The 17,851-nt window shown below is 37.0% G+C and overlaps 1 protein-coding gene across 1 annotated transcript; it reads right to left on the reverse strand.

Moving 5' to 3' along the window:
- Positions 1–1,830: 1,830 nt before the first annotated feature.
- On the reverse strand, positions 1,831–16,632 carry HCFC2 (host cell factor C2). Its single transcript, XM_010135163.1, has 15 exons — positions 16,480–16,632; positions 15,945–16,105; positions 14,675–14,883; positions 14,071–14,155; positions 12,902–13,005; positions 12,121–12,309; positions 10,648–10,833; positions 10,140–10,243; positions 9,038–9,194; positions 7,866–8,066; positions 6,592–6,659; positions 5,202–5,339; positions 4,129–4,314; positions 3,346–3,631; positions 1,831–2,355 (listed from the first exon to the last, which is right to left on the reverse strand). The coding sequence occupies exons 1-15, from the start codon at positions 16,522–16,524 to the stop codon at positions 2,330–2,332; spliced, it is 2,145 nt and encodes a 714-aa protein (XP_010133465.1). The 5' UTR covers positions 16,525–16,632; the 3' UTR covers positions 1,831–2,329.
- Between the last annotated feature and the right edge of the window lie 1,219 nt (positions 16,633–17,851).

Consider the following 17,851-nt stretch of genomic DNA (forward strand, 5'->3'; position numbering starts at 1 on the left):
CGTTATAAATACAGTTCTAAAAACAGACCACAAAGTGTATTTTACAGTGTGTACCACAATTTCATTTTAAAGTAAAACTGTGAGGAACTGAAGATTTGCATATGATCACTATTCAACGTCACCCAACTTGGACAGAGAAGAGAAAAGTGACATCCTATGTCGAATCAGCTGAAGAAAGCACACTTACAAGGAAATTAAACTTCCATTGAAAACGCCACGGTTTTACCCTTTGGTAGTTGTGACTACTGAAAAATAAATTGTGCAAAGCATATGAAACGAAGTGCAAAAAAACTCCACCCAGACATACCCAATGGATTTTATTCTTAAATAACAACTCTACAATCAATCACAGCTATCAACCAACAAAATCAAAGCCACAAGTGTTTTCTCTAAAGGCTTCTTTCACAGTACTAATGAGAAAAACCAAGTTCTATTCTAGTTAACAGTTCATGTGTACGGGATTTTAGTTATCAGACGGTATCGGTAGTGAGATCATACCTGATGAAATGGACCATTAAAACACAAGTATTTTAAAGCCAGTTAACTTCAGGAAAAGTCTTATACATTCATACAATAAACACTTGCGTGAAGTGAATCGGGGATGTCTGTCATTGTCATAAACACAAGATTTTTCTCTGGAGTATAACCACTCCTGTGTATTATTCGTCCTGTGCCACGATTAACACTATCATAGCGATTCATGGTCCCCAGCTTTTTTTTACATGCTATCAATTATAGCATGTGACGTGTTACAATAATTAAGGCTGTATCAGCATTTCCATTACAACCCCGATTTTCAGGGCAGCTAAAACTTGGCTATTAAATCTGCTCTGGGATGCTCGAGCTGTTAAATCCGTACCGTTTTAGCGATACTTCTCCCACCAAACCAGGCACATCATTTATTTTAGATTATATATTTACAAATGCTCTTAAGACAAATTTAACTGTCAGTGGCAAGAAATTCTATCTTGATGTACAGTCTTTTGGCATTCGGGGCAAAATTAAAGTGCAAAGTATAAAATTCATTGCACAGTACATAATTTAGATTTAATTTTAAAATAAATCTTATTTAGGTGCCTCAATCTATCCACCTAGTGACCTTGTCCAACGCAGCCGTTTTCCTCTACACTTTGGTAAACACAGGTTTATATATAGATACATAAATAGCATTTAAAATGTTTACCTTTATTTCACTACCGTGAACAACTTCTTTCTTTTAGCATAGGAATGGATCAACCTATTCCTAGAAGTAATGCTTGTTGAATTTATCAGCTAGCTAGTTAACGTAAAATGATGCATAGTAAAAGGGAGATACTGAACTTGATTGGTAGAATATACTGGTAAAGCAAACAAGCACTTGAGAAGATTAACTGGAATAAATATGTTGAAAGTTGTCATATAGTATGTGCAAAATTGCTTACCATGTATTCTAGACTTTGGTTAAAATTTTCAGATTGAAGTTTTACAGAAACTCTATGGAAGCAACACAAGTGATTACAAACACAGGAATGAGGTAAGTTATTATTAGTGCAAAAAGCAAGCATATGCTAAAAGCAAAGCATATGGATTTAAAAAAAAAAAAAAAAAGAGAATGAATCTCATGGAAGTTTTAATACAAGACCAGAAAGGTCTCTTGTAAACATTGGTATTTACAAGTTTAAGATTTGTACAACTACAAAAGAATAATTCTAATATTAGTAGTGCATTTACAATGAATTTACTTTTTCTTGTAGTAAGAGAAATTACTAAGTTCATCTTTTTTCTTTTAAATCTTCAGGGGATATCTTTCAAGATTAAGATATTTGTTACAAATAGTAGAAAAATCCTTTCTTTACAAAAAAAGTATATATTAAAATATTTATACATTTTAAGTTACTATATAATAACTGGAAATTTTTGCCTTGTACTCAGGCACCACAATGAAGAATGTGGTATAAGGAACTGAAACCAAACAGAATTTGCTCTTATTCCAAATCTTATGAATTATCTAGGCAAGATCTGTAGAAATCATGGGGTCTACCTCAAATACTACTGCACGTGCCAATTATTTATTTTTAATCTGAAACGGTGTATTTTTCACATTTTACCTATCGCTACCAAAAAGAACTGCTGGATAGAGTATGGTCCTCCACCCCACCATCTTCAATACAGTTTCTATATGGTACTCATACCTGAGCAAGGCCGCATAACGCTGATGTTTCAAACGTAAAAAAGGTTATATATTTTTAAGATAAAAACAATGCAAAAATAAAATATTTGTAGCATTTACAAATAGTACAAGAGTTATACTAGACACTACATTCGGAAGTTGAGATTTATTATGTTGTTTCTACTTGGAGCTTGATGTTTTCATATCTGCAAAAAGAAGGAGACATTGTTAAATGTTCCATAATTTGACATCACGTCTGTGGTCAAATGCTTTCCATCGGGATACTAAACATCGTGGAAGACAACTTCTTCATTGGTGCTCTCCATCTTAGAAAAACACACGTTAAAAAACAAGCAGCAGAGCAGGCAACAGAGTTTGCTTTCAACCGCTCCCGGTGGATCACAGCCCACAAAGCGAGACGTCAGCTAAACCCATAGAGCAGTTCAGTGCTCCCCGAGGGGGTGGGCACGCTCCCCTCACTCTGCCCTTCGTAACCCCCCTCTGTGCTCACAGGACCTCTCGCTAAGCAACAGAAAACTAAGCCAGGATGGGGAAGGAGTGGGATGAGAGGAGAAGCCAGCAAAAACTTCTTGTTTTGAGTCCCTGGATTGGCTTACTTACAAGGGGAGCCAGAACTGATCAGGCTAAAAACTAATCTTTATTTTCAGCGGGTCCATTCCCACTCACAACTCATCGTGAACCTGTACAAATTCAAGCACAGGGACAAGATGACAAAACCTATTCTGGCTGTAATACAGACTTTAAAGTGTATATGTGTCACAAAAAATGGACCTTACGTGACTTTCTGAAAAATTCTTCTAATACGGACGGGGCAAAGATTGAAAAAAAACCCCTTATCCATGCATGTTAACTGGATTACTTCTTATTAGAACAAAAAATGTTTGAGCTGAAGTGAAGCCCAGGGAAATCTTACTAGGCTTTTATTATTTGAGGGACCGGGTAAGATTCAGAAACCAACATTTCAGTACTTGCTTGTCTTTACTTGTGAACAAATAAAAAAACCTTTTCTTAATTGTTATGCCAAATTCATCAACTAAATTTTCTCAAAAATCCTCTAAGGAACAGAACAACATTTCAAGAACTTCACATGCACTGCTGAGAAAAGTGTTGCCTCTAGGGACTCAGTATGCCATTTTCTCCACCACAACTACAGCCCATTTAAACCCTGACTTTACCTTGAAGCCATCGAACTTGCGTGGCTGGTCCGTATCCTCTCTCATTCTTTGCAGAAATTCTGAACACGATAGCAGGCCGGGAAGTGTAATCAATGTGAGCATTTGAAAGCTGGGCAGCAGTCACTATACATGATGTTTTAAGACCACTGTATATTCTCATAAATACAAGCTGACTTGGATTTTCCTGTAATTGTGTGGAACGGATTGCTAGGTAGGCAGAATATTCTAAAATATTTCCAGAGGGTGAAGCAGGAGGCTCCCAAGAAAGATGAATACAGTCTACACTCTAAAGAAAAAGGGAGAAAATGCGATAGTACGTAGGTAACCATTAGATACTTGAATATATATATATATACACACACGCACAAAAAAATAAAAAATACAAAACCCTCTCTAAAGATCACCTGAAAATTCTAACCTACCGTCATCACTCTTTGGAGGTAAGGATGGGTCATTTGACTGTTTTTTAATAAGCATGGTAAACTCCTATCGATTTAAGGATGCAGAAAGAGAAAATCATGGGGAAACTATCAGATGACTAAGATGTGTATCCGAGAATGTGATCATTAAGTCTTAAAATAATTCTTTATAGCAAATTTCTTCAAGAATATTACACTGAGCAGAATTAACCAAGTAAGCATTTGACACTATCTTATATGACACTTTTAGCTTGAAAAAACCTCCCCAAAACCCAGCAACAAACCAACTAAAACCAAGGATTCTGAGATTAAGCTTGTGACCAGAATTTGGTACATCAGAACTAGAATTACCTAGATCTCTCACCTTGGTGATTTTGACTGTTGAAGGAGCTCCAGGAAAACCCGGAATGCAAGTCTTGAATTCACTGACTTTGCTGAAAGGTCCAACGCCACAGCCATTAATTGCAGCAACCCTGAACCTGTACACTGTGCCTGGAAAAAGATCCTGTTTCTTAAGTAATCTGTAGTCTGGTACATCTGCATTTTCCATCTGAAAATAATTAATAACAACATTTGTGTTCATTTAAAAATATTCTAAACAAATAAGCCTAAAAAAATATAAAGTGGGTAGTGATAAACTGAGATTAGTAAGTTTAACTGAAACTGAAAATCCATCTAATACTTTTGTACTTAAATAGGAATTTACAAGTAAGTTCTGACTGAGGCACTAGCTCACCTCAAACAGCTGATCTAAGATGGTGTATGAGAGTACATCTCTAACCGAAAAAAAAAAAACCACCCCATTTTTCAGTCATTTAAATTGAATGGCATCTCTTGGTTATTTTTACTTTGGAAAGTAAAAGCAAACTAGTGTTTCCAACTGTATAGTTTATGATTACGTATAGCATACTCTTCTGTCCTAAGAAGTATTTTTCTTTCAAAACCAGATATACCTATAGTTAGGAACTGTAGCACTCTTAGTAACAGATAGGTTTCTGAAACATTATGTGCCACCATATTTCCATGTTTAAAATATACATGGATGCATCTTTGAAACTTCCAATGAAACAATTTTCCTTCTGAATAACGTATAAAAAAATCACAATCAATGTAAACATTGTAAAATGTACTACGTTCCTTTAAGTTTAAAATCCTTTCCTAAGGCTAGAAGTACAAATACAGAAAGAATTAGCCACAGCAAAATAAGACGTTCCATATTATCATACAAAAACAACAAAAGAAAATAATCTGGTTTAGGAAACAGTAAAAAGGCTGAGCAAAATACATGAAGAACTACTGGTCATAAAATACAGAACTCCTCTAAGCCCCAGATTCTGCTGCAGTATCAGAAAATCCCACATTTTGTGGTCAACGGTATGAGCAACAGATTCCAAAATACGTATGCGCAAGTTATGTCAGAGAAGAATTAGCAGCTACCTTCTTAGAGATGCTCAGTGTTTCCTCTGGCAGCAAGTAGAACTGGCTCACCACAGCGCTGTTGTTCTTAAAGATTCCGACATCATACCACTGCCGCTCTCTTGTTTTCACTGGTGCCATCTGTCTTTGTGGAGTTTTCTAGTATTTGAAGAACGTGTTATGTAGATTACCCATTTTTCAATGTAATGTAAAAAAAAAGATTCTAGCAACAATAAGAGACAACCCCCTTTTATACCAGTGTTACTTTCTTATACTTCAGATGAATACACATATATTATTAAAATGCTGTTCAAAACCAACCTGTCCTCATACATTGATTTAGACACAGTCCATAATTTAAAAAAACCAACCAAACAAAAACCCAACCCCAAACCAGCTGGACTGTCACCTCTGACATTCTAGTTTAACCAGGGAGGGGAAGAAGTTCAAAGCTGTAGAACTAGGTGTCTGTAGCAGCATGTAGTTGTGAGTTAATTTCACTCAGAGGACAAAGACATGGTCCACAACATGGTCCAACGTGAGTAGCTCTACCTGGGATTCAGCTACACTTCAGCCCTAAACATACTCTCTTTTAAGCCGCTGCTGAACTCGCTTGCAGCTGAGAACAGGGCCTCTGCTGTGGCATGGGGTGATGGTGTAGAAGGCATGGGAACTGTTCCTATCTGACCCAGAAAGACAAACCGTCTTTCCTGCTTGTCTCCAGGCACCAGGGAGGGTGCTTGCATGGTCAAGTGTGCCCAGCACAGACAGGTCGTGATCCTGCTGGCCTGGAAAAGGGACAGGCCTGGCAGCTGCTCCCGGCACAGGCACCCCAGTCCTTTAGTAGCAGCTAGTTCTTCCCATCCTTAGCTCCTCTCTTTTGGTGGCAAGTGGCACCTTGGTTTTGTGTATTAAGTTGTAAACAGGTGAAATAGGAAGCATTTACTTTTTCAGGCAGTATTTACAGCTTGCATAGCCAGTCCCCATCTCCTCTAGGGAAAAACATCAAGATGTCAGTTTAGTTACGTTTCAAACCTATAGATCAGTGGCTAACGACAGTCTGACCTAATACGTACTGCATTTTAAATTCAGTTGCTCATACAAAAAAACATTTTACATTTGCACATCATGCAGCAGAGAACATTCCACTGTACGAATCGATAACAATGATTCAACAGCTGAGACACATACTTGGATCTCCTCCCAACTACACAACTGCTACTTAGACTCAAATCAAATTCACACAATGCCATTAGTTTTACCACAGAAATGCTTACTCCTGTATTGTTAACTTCAAGCCCTATATATACATTGCTTTTTTTTCAGAGATGTAATCAAAAGCAGAAGAGCCCTTAGAGCTGATTGCCAGAACAATAAATACAGCAATTTGATCATACTTTTTCAGACTTACAGAGTGTGAATCATTTGTCTGTCCAGTATTGACCCTTGTTGAAGGCATGATACAAGCAGTTTCAGCAGCTAGAAACAAAAAGTTATATTTAAAAAGCTTAAGTGATATGGAAAATTTAACACAAAGTCCATAAAGTACAAAAGGTGACCTCAATAGCCATTTACAAGTCTTTCTTGCAAAAGTATGTCTCAGAATTCTTTTGCATGCAGTTCTATTCATAACACGAACAACTAATTTTGGCTTGTGTCATATTCACAGAACAACTGTAAGAGCCTGCCATTGAAGGCTGCTACAGATAATACACACAGAAGGCAGGACTCCTAAAACATGACAAAATTATGAAATCAATACAAAATATTTGTGAACAAATAATCTAAATACTGGATTGAGGCACATACTGATGACATTGTACAAATAGCCTAAGCATGAAATCTGAATTTGAATGCACTGTTTCTGACATCAATACAGTCTGCGTTCTGAACATGAGCAGTTAATCTTCAAACAATACTAACAAACGGGAAAAGAACATTTATTAAATTAGATGTGGAATATTAAAAAAATAAAGCACGTAAGCAACACAAGGGAATATTAATATTCTACACTTGTGTTTCTGGGTTTTGCTTGTAAAATAAATACAACACTGGTAAAAATTATACTACTCATACAGCATCAGTAGGAGAACACGGTTCTTTAGTTCACACTCAAAACAATAGCAAGCACAGCCTGGTGATATTAATGAAAAACAAACCTTTAAAAGCTACCAATATATTTAGTTTCTGCGTTGCTGCTTGTTTTAAATATTTTAAGCGAAGAGGTGAAGAGGTCACCGTATTTGACTAGCAGTGAGCTAGCCACATGAACTGGCCATATTTTTTAGAGGTCAATTTTTTAAAATCAAAATCATCTAAGGTTACTATTTGTAGTCTTTTGCTGACTAATAAATGGACAATCGCTGAATAAAAACAAATATGCTACGGGCACCAAACCCAGCTGCCACTGGTATTTAGAAAATGGGCCTCTGCATAAATAAAAATTTAAAGGACTTTTAACTTACAGGAAACAAGTGGTTTACAAACACAGAAAACAAATGTCCCGATTTTAAAAGATGTTCAAATCGTAGCAGAGATCATCCAGGCTGGCCAAGGTCCTCACTGCCCAAAGCCCTATCTCAATCTCAGGTACTAGTCAAGCTGGGAATCCCACCACACTAGAGGAACTCTGATGGCCTTAGATATATATGGCTCAAAATACAGTATGTGAAACACATTTCAAACCTTCAGATTTTGATTTGAATGTTGTTAGTGAAGTTTCATCTTTAACAACTGCCCCATTTGTACTTGATGATTCAGTTTTAACAGCCTGCTGGGTTACCATAGTTTGTGTGCTGGAGACAGTACTGGATACAGAAGCATCAGGATTTACAGTTCGTTTGTCCAAGTCATGTAATTCACCTACATTTGATGAAGTCTGAGGACCTTAAAAAAAAAAAAAAATATTAACCGGAATTCAATATTGATAACAACTAACAAATCTCACCTTTATCTAAGAGCTTTAGTTTCATATAAAACTGGAGTTTAGCTCAGACTTCGGTTAGAATACATCCTGTATTCATTCCTGTATGTCATAAATGGATATATCTAAACAGTTATATTAAAATAGTGATTTCACACTGTTTTCAAGCTTGCTGTTCTGTATCTGTTTGGTTACAGAAGAATTAATTTGGAAAAAAATCCTAATATAAAGTATCCACACAAATCAGTATGACAGATTTGTAACAATCAACCTAACATGAACCACTTGTGGAAGTCTGTTTCTCTCTTAGCGCTAAGATCTAAAATTTCCACACAATACTCAAATTACGCTGTGAAGAAAATGAAAATCCAACAACCTATAGAATTACATGGAAGTCAAATATAAACAGATCGGTTGATTGAGCCTGGATTCACCACACTGAACATTTCACTGAAGTGCCTTCAGTTATCTTGTATTTCCTCTACAGTCAGAGAGAAATATGCTCCTCTACACGCTGCCAAATTTTTATATTGGCTAATAGCTTTTCACTATTAACAGACTGAAGTCTTGTCAAAGAAAGCCTGGAGTTACTATCACCTTAAGGTTTTAAAATGAATCTGTCCCTCTCAGTCTGTTTTTTTTTTTAACATCAAAACCAAACTATTTATGTTTAAAGAAACACATTTGCCATTGTAATAATGAATATATTGAGAACTTCATGTTCCTTGCAACACTTCAAACAACTTGAGATTTCATTTTTCCTCATATCTTCTAAATATATGTATAGTAATAAGTAGCACAAGTCGTTTTTTTTTTAAAACTACAAAGGCCTCAAATAATTTTAAATGGCAAGACAGAAATAATCTTATTTTATGCTTACGAGACTGATTTTAACTCTCACTTTTAAATTATTTTTATTCTACAGTCATCTTACTTGAAGTACAAACAGGCAAAAGAGAAGGGGCATTTGATTCTTTGAATCCTGTAGCATCTGCATGGTTTTTCATAATCTGTGTAATCTTGTTTTCAGGTGCTGCAACCTTTTCTTTTCCTTCTACTTTTAATGAGTTGGATGAAAGGGAAACTTGGACCTAACCAAAACAACACATTTGTTAATGTTTAACTGCAAAGTTCAAAGATGTCAGTTGCAAACATGGCATGAAAATGCTTGCTCAAAAACAACAAACAAAAGTCCTCCAGCAAATCCCCCTAGCACTTTAGATTAAAACAAGAAACCAACCTCACAATCCACCTTATCTTAGCCGTTATAGAACAAAGACTCAACTCTAAGTTGACTTGGAGCGTCCCTGACATACACTCAATTTTACCTGAGAGTGAGCTCACATTCTTTTGTTATTACGTGGAAGTTCATTGATGCAGACGTTTAGTCTACTGGGGGGGGACTTGAGGGAATGGGGAAAATTGCAATTAAAGATGCTTTCAGCCTTTGCTTTCCTAGCACGTACCTAAGATATTTCTACTGTTAGTAAAATTTATAGTACTTCTACGTGTGTTTTCTACAAGGATACATTATGGATCAAAATGTGATCCTTTAGCTAGTCTGTCCTCCTTCTTTCTTTTAATTTGGCAAAACAGTGGAAGATGTACAAATGCACAACCAGAATAGATAATAAGTGGGTTTATCTTGTAGTAGGAACCTACAACTAAGCAGACTAGCATAAAAATACTAACAAAAGAATATGCATTATCCTTTTTGCCTCCCACATTAATTTCACTAACATTTTGAGGATGAATAGTATTTCTACTGGTATCAGGCTCCCAGTTAGCATTCTGAATGCCAACACAGCTGCAGCTTCTTTCCTGGGCTACCAGGAAGAGGTCTTTAAAGACTATCTGTAAGTCATGATAGTAAAGGATGTAAGAAAACAGACACAATTGCTTCAGCGGTGTCCTTTTTTTTTGTTATGTTTTTTCTCTAAGGCCTAAAAAGTATGCAGGGACTTTAAAACTACCTTGGTGTATCTCTCACTTTCCACACTACTTTGCCACTTAGGCATTTTTCAGTTTAAACTTACATTATTAGGAATGACATTATTTGTTTGGCTGGGATGATCCACCTTCATTTCTGGATACGGGACACTAGGCAATGATTGTGTACTCTGATGTACAGAAGAGCCACCTTTCAGGTAAACAAAAGCAAAGTCCAATCAGTTACATAAAACTTAATACTATGTTGGTTGGAATCTCTTCCAGCAAGCAAGAGGGAGACCCAAGGTTGCCTGAAGGAAGACTTAGTTGTAAGACTGAAATGAAACTGCATGGCTAAACAGACAAAATCTCTTCCTCACTGTTTCCTTTCTCAAGCATGAGTATCTTGAGATTCAGAGAGTTGGCCAAAACTGACAGAGACAAGTTAAAGCTGAGTATTCAATATTTTCAATGCACACATTTTGGGAAGAACCAAAGAAATAGGGTGCCTCTCTCTCTCTCAAGATGATTTAAAAAAGAAATCATATTAATTACTTATGCAATCCTCTACTCTACCTTTCCACATACATTAGCGTAATGTGATCTGACTACTACCTTGTGAACTTAGCACTGATGTCTCAGGAACTCCAGTACCAGGTATTCCAGCCACTGATGGCACTGGTGAGTCAGCATGTAATTGAAGAAGATATCCTTCAACTGTAGGAACTTCATCCCATTTCACTTGAAAAGAGTTGGTTGTAGCTCTAATCAGCTGTACCTGTGATGGTGCTGGAGGTTTCTCTACAAGAAACCAATAAAACACAGATGGCATGTCTGAAATCACCCTCCTTTATCAGTTTTTGAATTACCTATATAATGCAAGCAAAATCAATAGCTCCTTTTTCACTTAGGTACAATATACACCAGATTCAACAAGAAACAGTTGCCAAAGGTGACAAGTCAGAGAATTATAAAGTGCCATTCTAGAATGTTCAAAAATGCTGAAGTTTTAACGCTTTATTCTTTAATGGCTCTTCTGCTGCCAGTAAGTCTTTGGGTTGTATATACATCATTACAGGGACTACAGAGACAAGAGATCCTTGTTCTGTCCTAAAAAGTTGCATGCAGCTCTTTGGCTCCTAAAGCTTTATGTATTCCTGGAAAGGATTCACAGAAGACTGTGCTTTCTTTTTGCTTGCACTCTTTACTAAAGTGAGCTCTCTGTCAAACTTCTTCTGCAGAGGCTGAAGCCTAGGCATGACTCAGTGCCAAAGACCCGCTCTTCTCACTTGCCTTGATGTCTGACTAGGCTACGCTCTCAGGCACATCTCTCCCCTGCTACTCTTTTTTCATTTTCTGACTTTCCTGAGTAAAAAAAACCAACAACAAAAACAAACAGAAAACAAACAAGCCAAACCAACCAAACAAAAAACACAAACAAACTAAAAAACCACAGCTCCTAAATGTTTCACAATCTCCAGTCACCATTCTCGTGCTTCCACGTGAGCAGGCAACAACTCCCTCCCAAAAGCACTATTCTAGTTCCCTTTCTCCCAATACCACCTCAGTGTCCTGTCATCAAGTCAGCTACTAACTAGTGGTTAGTGCTCCAGAATTTCCTTCAGCCCCAGGAACAATTTTGTCCTTTCTCAGATTCGACAGTATCTTTTTGCAGTCCACATGATGAGGAAGCAGCAGCAGCAATGATCTCAAGAGAAGGAGGAGTTTTGTGAAAAAGAGTAAGTAGCAGCAGAAAAGACCACTAGGAAGAGAGATCAGGAACCTTGAATTTAGGTAGAACACTCTTTAGCACCTTGTATCTACTGACTATGGCATGTAAGGCAAAATCTAGCCAAAAAATTCTTTCAGAGGCTTTAAAAAAGCCTTCCTAACTTTTTCAGTTTAAGTTATAGCTGTAGCCTTCCAACAATCAACAGTGAAGCAACATTTATGTAAATCAGTTTTAAAATTTAAATAATCTTTGAGTTTGCTACAGCTTCAGATGTTCTGATGACCAGTGATGCCAGCTTCCCATATGTTAATAAAATATGGAACACAGTACACGTCTCTTGCGTATTTTTGACTCACCAGTATCAAGGTACCAAAGATCTTTGCAGCAAACTTGATTGTTCCAAGCTTTTCTGTAACCATCTCTACCACTCCAGATATATAGACGAGTGCCAACTGCTACTGCACAGTGTCCTGCTCTTGGCCCTGGTAATGAGTTACTTTTGTCCTCCTGGCAGTCTGAGATCAGACCTATCCATTCTGTGGTATCTAGTAAATGAAACTCAAAAAATTCAGTTTCTAGATTTTTCCAAAACAAGCAATACAGATGTTAATACACTTAACAGCTCAGAGGAAAATGAAAATAAACCACCTCTGTTTTTACTGACAATTGCATTTAAATTTGCACTATGACAAAGAACAGGTCACTTTCCAATTAGTTTGCAAGATGTAATCAATTAATACAGGATGAATTTTCTGACCTCTGGTTGTCTCTCTCAGGCAAGTACAAGATCAGAAGTTCAGAATTCAGGGATAGTACTACAACATTTAGAAAAACTCAATTCAGGATCTGCCTCTTGTGCTCTTCTATAAATGAGAAAGGAGTATTTATATTACTTGGTATTAAAGTTGTATTAACAAAGATTTCCATCAGCAAACCTGCTGAATGTTCAATGAAAACTAATAATCATCATCATCAAACTTCTTAAGAAATATATAAATACCTGACATCTTCTTTAGTCAGCTAGGATTACAACCACATACCCTAAAAATTTTCTCAGGTTCTTCAAAATATTTACTCTACTCTTTTAAGAAAGTATTAATTCAAAATGCCCACTCCCAGAAAGGCAGAAACACTAACCCAAATTAAGGTAAGAGAATGAACCGGTACATTTCCATTCACCATCATGAGCAGAAATTTCACCTCCTGCTGACTGGGGAACCCATCCACCAAAAACATACATTCTGAAATACAAGAAAAGAAGGAAGAGGGAAAAAGAAAAGAAAAGCCAATTAACATCCAGATCTGCTGCATGTGCTCTCTCAAACCAGGACAAACCAGAAAATTTCCAGTGCTTTACAGTTCTGGTTTACAGCAGATTTTATTTGTGTTTATGCTCCTTAGAAAGTATTGTTGGAGACATCTACCTTCTGAAATTTTCTGAGTTATTTAACTGATTAAAAATAACCAACCAAACACAAAAAACCCCAAACTACATAAACAACTTTCCAGAAACAGAAGTTAGTACTGTATCTTTTTACAAACAATCAAACCGCTAATACTCTCCAAAAATCACACATTTACACAGAATTCCTACAACCCTTTACTGCAGAGCTCTCAATAAACCACTCTAGAATGCCAGAGTCTAAGTCAGACATAAAAATTTTAAAACATAGTGCAGGCTACAAAATACTAAAATTTTAAATAAATAATAAAAAGCTAAGCTGTTGGATCATAAGATACAAATCTTTCACACTTCTCTCCTTTGCCTCTTTTTCCTCATGCCAGCTTATAAACAGATATAAAACGGACTGAAAGCCACATTTAAAAATCCATTTAATCAATGCTATCTGCCAAAACAAACCATATTGTCAAGAAGCAAAGTAATGAGGAACAGACTACAGAAAAACTGTCCCACAAAAACGTGGCATGGTTTTGCCCAGAACTAGTTCTACTCTGTGGGCAGTTTCTTTGCATAGCTAGTTCACCGTGTCACACACACAGAGGCACTCAAGTTGGCTCCTGTCAGAGCCAGCTCAGCTGAGGCTGCCCCAAAAGGCACCAAGGTGCATTAAGAAGCCTGGAAAGCTGCTTGTGGGTTGGGCAAATAGTCCTGCTGGCTGGAAACAGTGACAGTTTGATACCCTTAAATTAACAATGGTACTTTTAAATTCCCACTGTGGTAGGGTAATAGAAGCAGAAAAGTATTCTACAGGGCTGATGGTTTACACTGAGCAGTAGTGGATAAGCATCATCATTCTCCTACTAGGTGTACCTTTCTAGAGTTGAGCTTTTAACAACAGACATACTTGTTTCCTATTACATTGGCTGTATGGAGACTGCGAGGAAGTGGTACTGTCCCTTTAGTTTCTGGTCTTGACCAGGTCATGGTTTCTAAAAGAAAAAGAATAAAAATCCTCAAAAACTTTGTTACTGTATATTTCACTACCTGGATTTTAGGAGAAAACATACCTCTTAATATTCAATAACAAAAAATTTTGCCTTTTTAAGGTGGCCACTTTAAGAAAGAAGCATTTAAACAATAACAAGCAAAACATAACAAGCATTTAGAGCTTCTTCTAAAATTCAAAGGAAATATTGGCAAACTAATTGCTTATTATTTTATCAAAAAGATATATAATGTTTCCATTATGGTTGTTCACCTTGGTTATCACAGTGACAGTGTTCAAGGCACTCTAAGGAAACAATCTCATAGTGTAATCAAAATCAGTATGGATAATATATGTAAACAATGCTGTACCTGTTTCATTCCAAAAATTACAAAAGGTTAACACTACGGTGTAAGTCCCGATAAAATTTGCACCACGCTGTGCCATTAATCATTATACACTATAATTTTTCCTCCTAGCCAGTAAGGCCCCTGCACTGACTTCTACTGGCAAATCAGCTCACCTATGTCAAGTTCCCAGAGATCGTTAAGACGACAGCCACACATCCCTCCAAAAATATACATCTTTGGATTTCCCAAATCTTTTCTGCAGTATATGATGGCTGTGTGAGATTCTCGGGGAGACGGCAAGATCCCTTTGGTCACAGGAATACTCCAGCCAACAACGCCAGAACTGTGTTGCAGCTCCAGTTCATAGAAATCATTTAAATATCTAGAGTACAATTGTAAAAAAAAAAAAAAAAAATTCACTTACAAGCAAGATTACAAGTGAGCTTTAAACCCTGGCCACTTTCAAGTATTACAGAATTCTGTCTCTGGAAAGCATAGAATTTTAAAATATCAAAACATTTAACGGCATTGTGGACAGTACCAAAACCGAATGGATTTAAAACAAAAAACCAAACTACTATAACTTGCTGGCTCTAAGGAAACGTGTTCATATCATACTTGATGCATACTTGATGATATGAGAGACACATCAACATTGGTAAACAAAATTCTTAGCTGAAATTACTATATATGGACAAATTTGGAATAAACTGCAAAGTTGTGAGAAACACCCGATGACGTGGGACATTAAAGATGAACTTCTGCAACTCTAAGGCAACAAAAGTGAGAAGAAATTGTTTCTTTTCTGAAATCTTTGGGCCGGCCAAGAGACAATTAGCCATTTGTTGCTGAATCTATCAACAAGTTATTTTTAGATAATGGTCTTTGAATCCTGGCATTCACACCAGATACCTCTTGTTCCCTGACCTTAAAATTGCCGCTTTATAGCTCAGTGGATATAAGTGTTTTGAACCGCAGATGAACGTGGATGTAAAAATTCAGCTTTATAGCACTGTTTGTCGATAATAAAGGCAACTTCAGCTGCTACTGTAAAAAAATTCGAGATGAATTCATAACTGTTTTCCACACCATTATAAAGGGAACTTCCATTGTGAATTCCCTGATGACTCATGAGAGTTTGCTGATTTAAGTAATTCTAACAAACAAGCCATTCTTAAAAACATCACCCAAATTACTAGGAAAAGTACTGAAGACTACTCAGGTTTCTCTCCAAGACTGTCAGAGCTGTCAATCAGTGTTACATACTGCGGGATTAGCGGAAGAAATATTTAAGCTTCTTTGCATGTCATCCCTCCAATGCACAAATAATCCAAACGTGAGTACTTGGTGCACAGGACAGCCTCCCTAGAATGTTCCTCTTCAAAGCTGTCGTATCTAGTAATTTATTTTTAAAGACACTGAATCCAAACCAAATCAGCATACCTGGGAACGTTATTATTTGAATCCTCACTTTCATTTGCCAGGCCACCAAATAAATAGCACTTGTTACCATATAATGAAAAGCTGTGGCCAAGTCGAGGACAAGGTGGTGATCCAGTGGAAGGAGCTTGAGGTTTTACTTTTTTCCAGAGCCATCGACTTGCCTTACAGACAAGAAAAAAATATTCAGAGATATCTTTACAGTCGTTCACAGTCACTAGAATTCAGATAGTATTAACACTTGTATATTTACTGATTTATTTTTAAGGGCACGCTGGGCTTCTCTTAGGATATATGTTAAAAGGGACGTGTAAAAGCTAACCTTCATAAAACATTAAATACTTTATAATTTACACAGACTAGATGGAAGTCTGTTTTTCAAACTTATTTAGATTTTCTCCATCTTCAGAATCTGTTTAAAGACTGGAGCAGGGCAAAGCTCACCTAACGTTCCTCTGCAATTGGTAATATAAAATGTATTTGTTCATAAACGCAGAAAGTAGTCCTCAAAACTGAAACATCTTCATATATTTCCTACCTGCAATTCATATAAATCATTACTGTATCTTCCATATTCAACCATTCCTCCAAAGACTAGTATTCTGGTACCGTCACAAACAAATCCATGTGCTGCACAGCCTGGAGGAATATCTCCCCTTACAGCGGGAAGGAACCACTGATTTGTAACTATAATAGAGGAAAAGAAAAAAAAAAATATTTCAAACACCAAGAAGGAATTGTATTTTTAAACACCATTCCTAAAGAATTACCTTTTACCTGTAGATAACTGTGATGAGGCTGATCGTTGAACACTAAGTTTTAATCAAATTAAAACTTTTTTTTTAACAAAAAGCAAAGCAAACACTTCTACCAAACCAATGTAACTCAATATACGAATGAGCACATGAGGTCACTGCAATTAAGTCAGTTACCAAGGGTCACCCAGAAATTTAATAACTTGCCAAAAAAAGAGGCTTAATGAGGAACGTAAGTGTAGTTTCACACAAAAAGAGATAACTATGCTAACTCAGAGAGAGCTAGACCTAGAAACAGAATTATCAGAGCTAGAGCAGCATGGCAGTGTGCCTGGACTTAACAGCCCTATTGAAAAACTAATTACAGTGTTCTCGGAGCAATGTTAATGTCCACAGAGCACTGCACTGATACATGGGAGAGGAGATGCACAGAGGCAAGAACGAGCCTGAGACTGCCTGATCTGGCAGCAGCATATTTGTCTTCAAATTGTTCTGGAACGAACGAAAGAATTACAGGAGATATTGTCTCCTTTTTCCTAAGCGATTTTCAGAAGCACAAAGAGAAAAAGTGTGAAATTAGAAGCTTCCAGTGAACGTTGCTGCAGGGCATTAAGATGCCCTCACTGTGTGCAAGCTCATCGGAAGTCACCACACTCATAGCAAGAGCAATGGATGTCAGTTCAAACCCAGACAGACCAGGTCACAACCCTGCTTCTTAGCCCCCAGAAGAAAAAAAGGTCAGCTGGGGTCAAACACTTGTCTGGGAACTGAAACAACCGAGTTGTGATCCTTTTTGTCAGTGCTGCAAAGGGGAAACACCTTCAGCAGAGAGTCTGTGCAGAAAAGACTCACTCAAACGGCACCCATCAGAACCCCTGTCCTGACAGATAGTGTAAGTGTACCATCTAAAAGCTTTCTTTAGATTACTTGTCAAAACAGAACAGTTAAGAGATTTTTTTCTTTCTCACTCCAAAAAGGTGATTGAGTACAACAGATATTTAAGCTACCATGGAAAACTTTGCTTGGAAGAACTTTAACAGTAAGCATTTTCCTCTTAATAAACTACCTCCAAAACACGTTTGTGCTCCCAGGCTTTATCTCAAAACCAGCAGAAATACCATCACTTTTTTTGTTTTTTTTTTTTCCCGGGGGGGG

Source organism: Buceros rhinoceros, unplaced genomic scaffold (genome assembly GCF_000710305.1).
Source record: "Buceros rhinoceros silvestris isolate BGI_N320 unplaced genomic scaffold, ASM71030v1 scaffold24024, whole genome shotgun sequence".
Lineage (NCBI taxonomy): Eukaryota > Metazoa > Chordata > Aves > Bucerotiformes > Bucerotidae > Buceros > Buceros rhinoceros.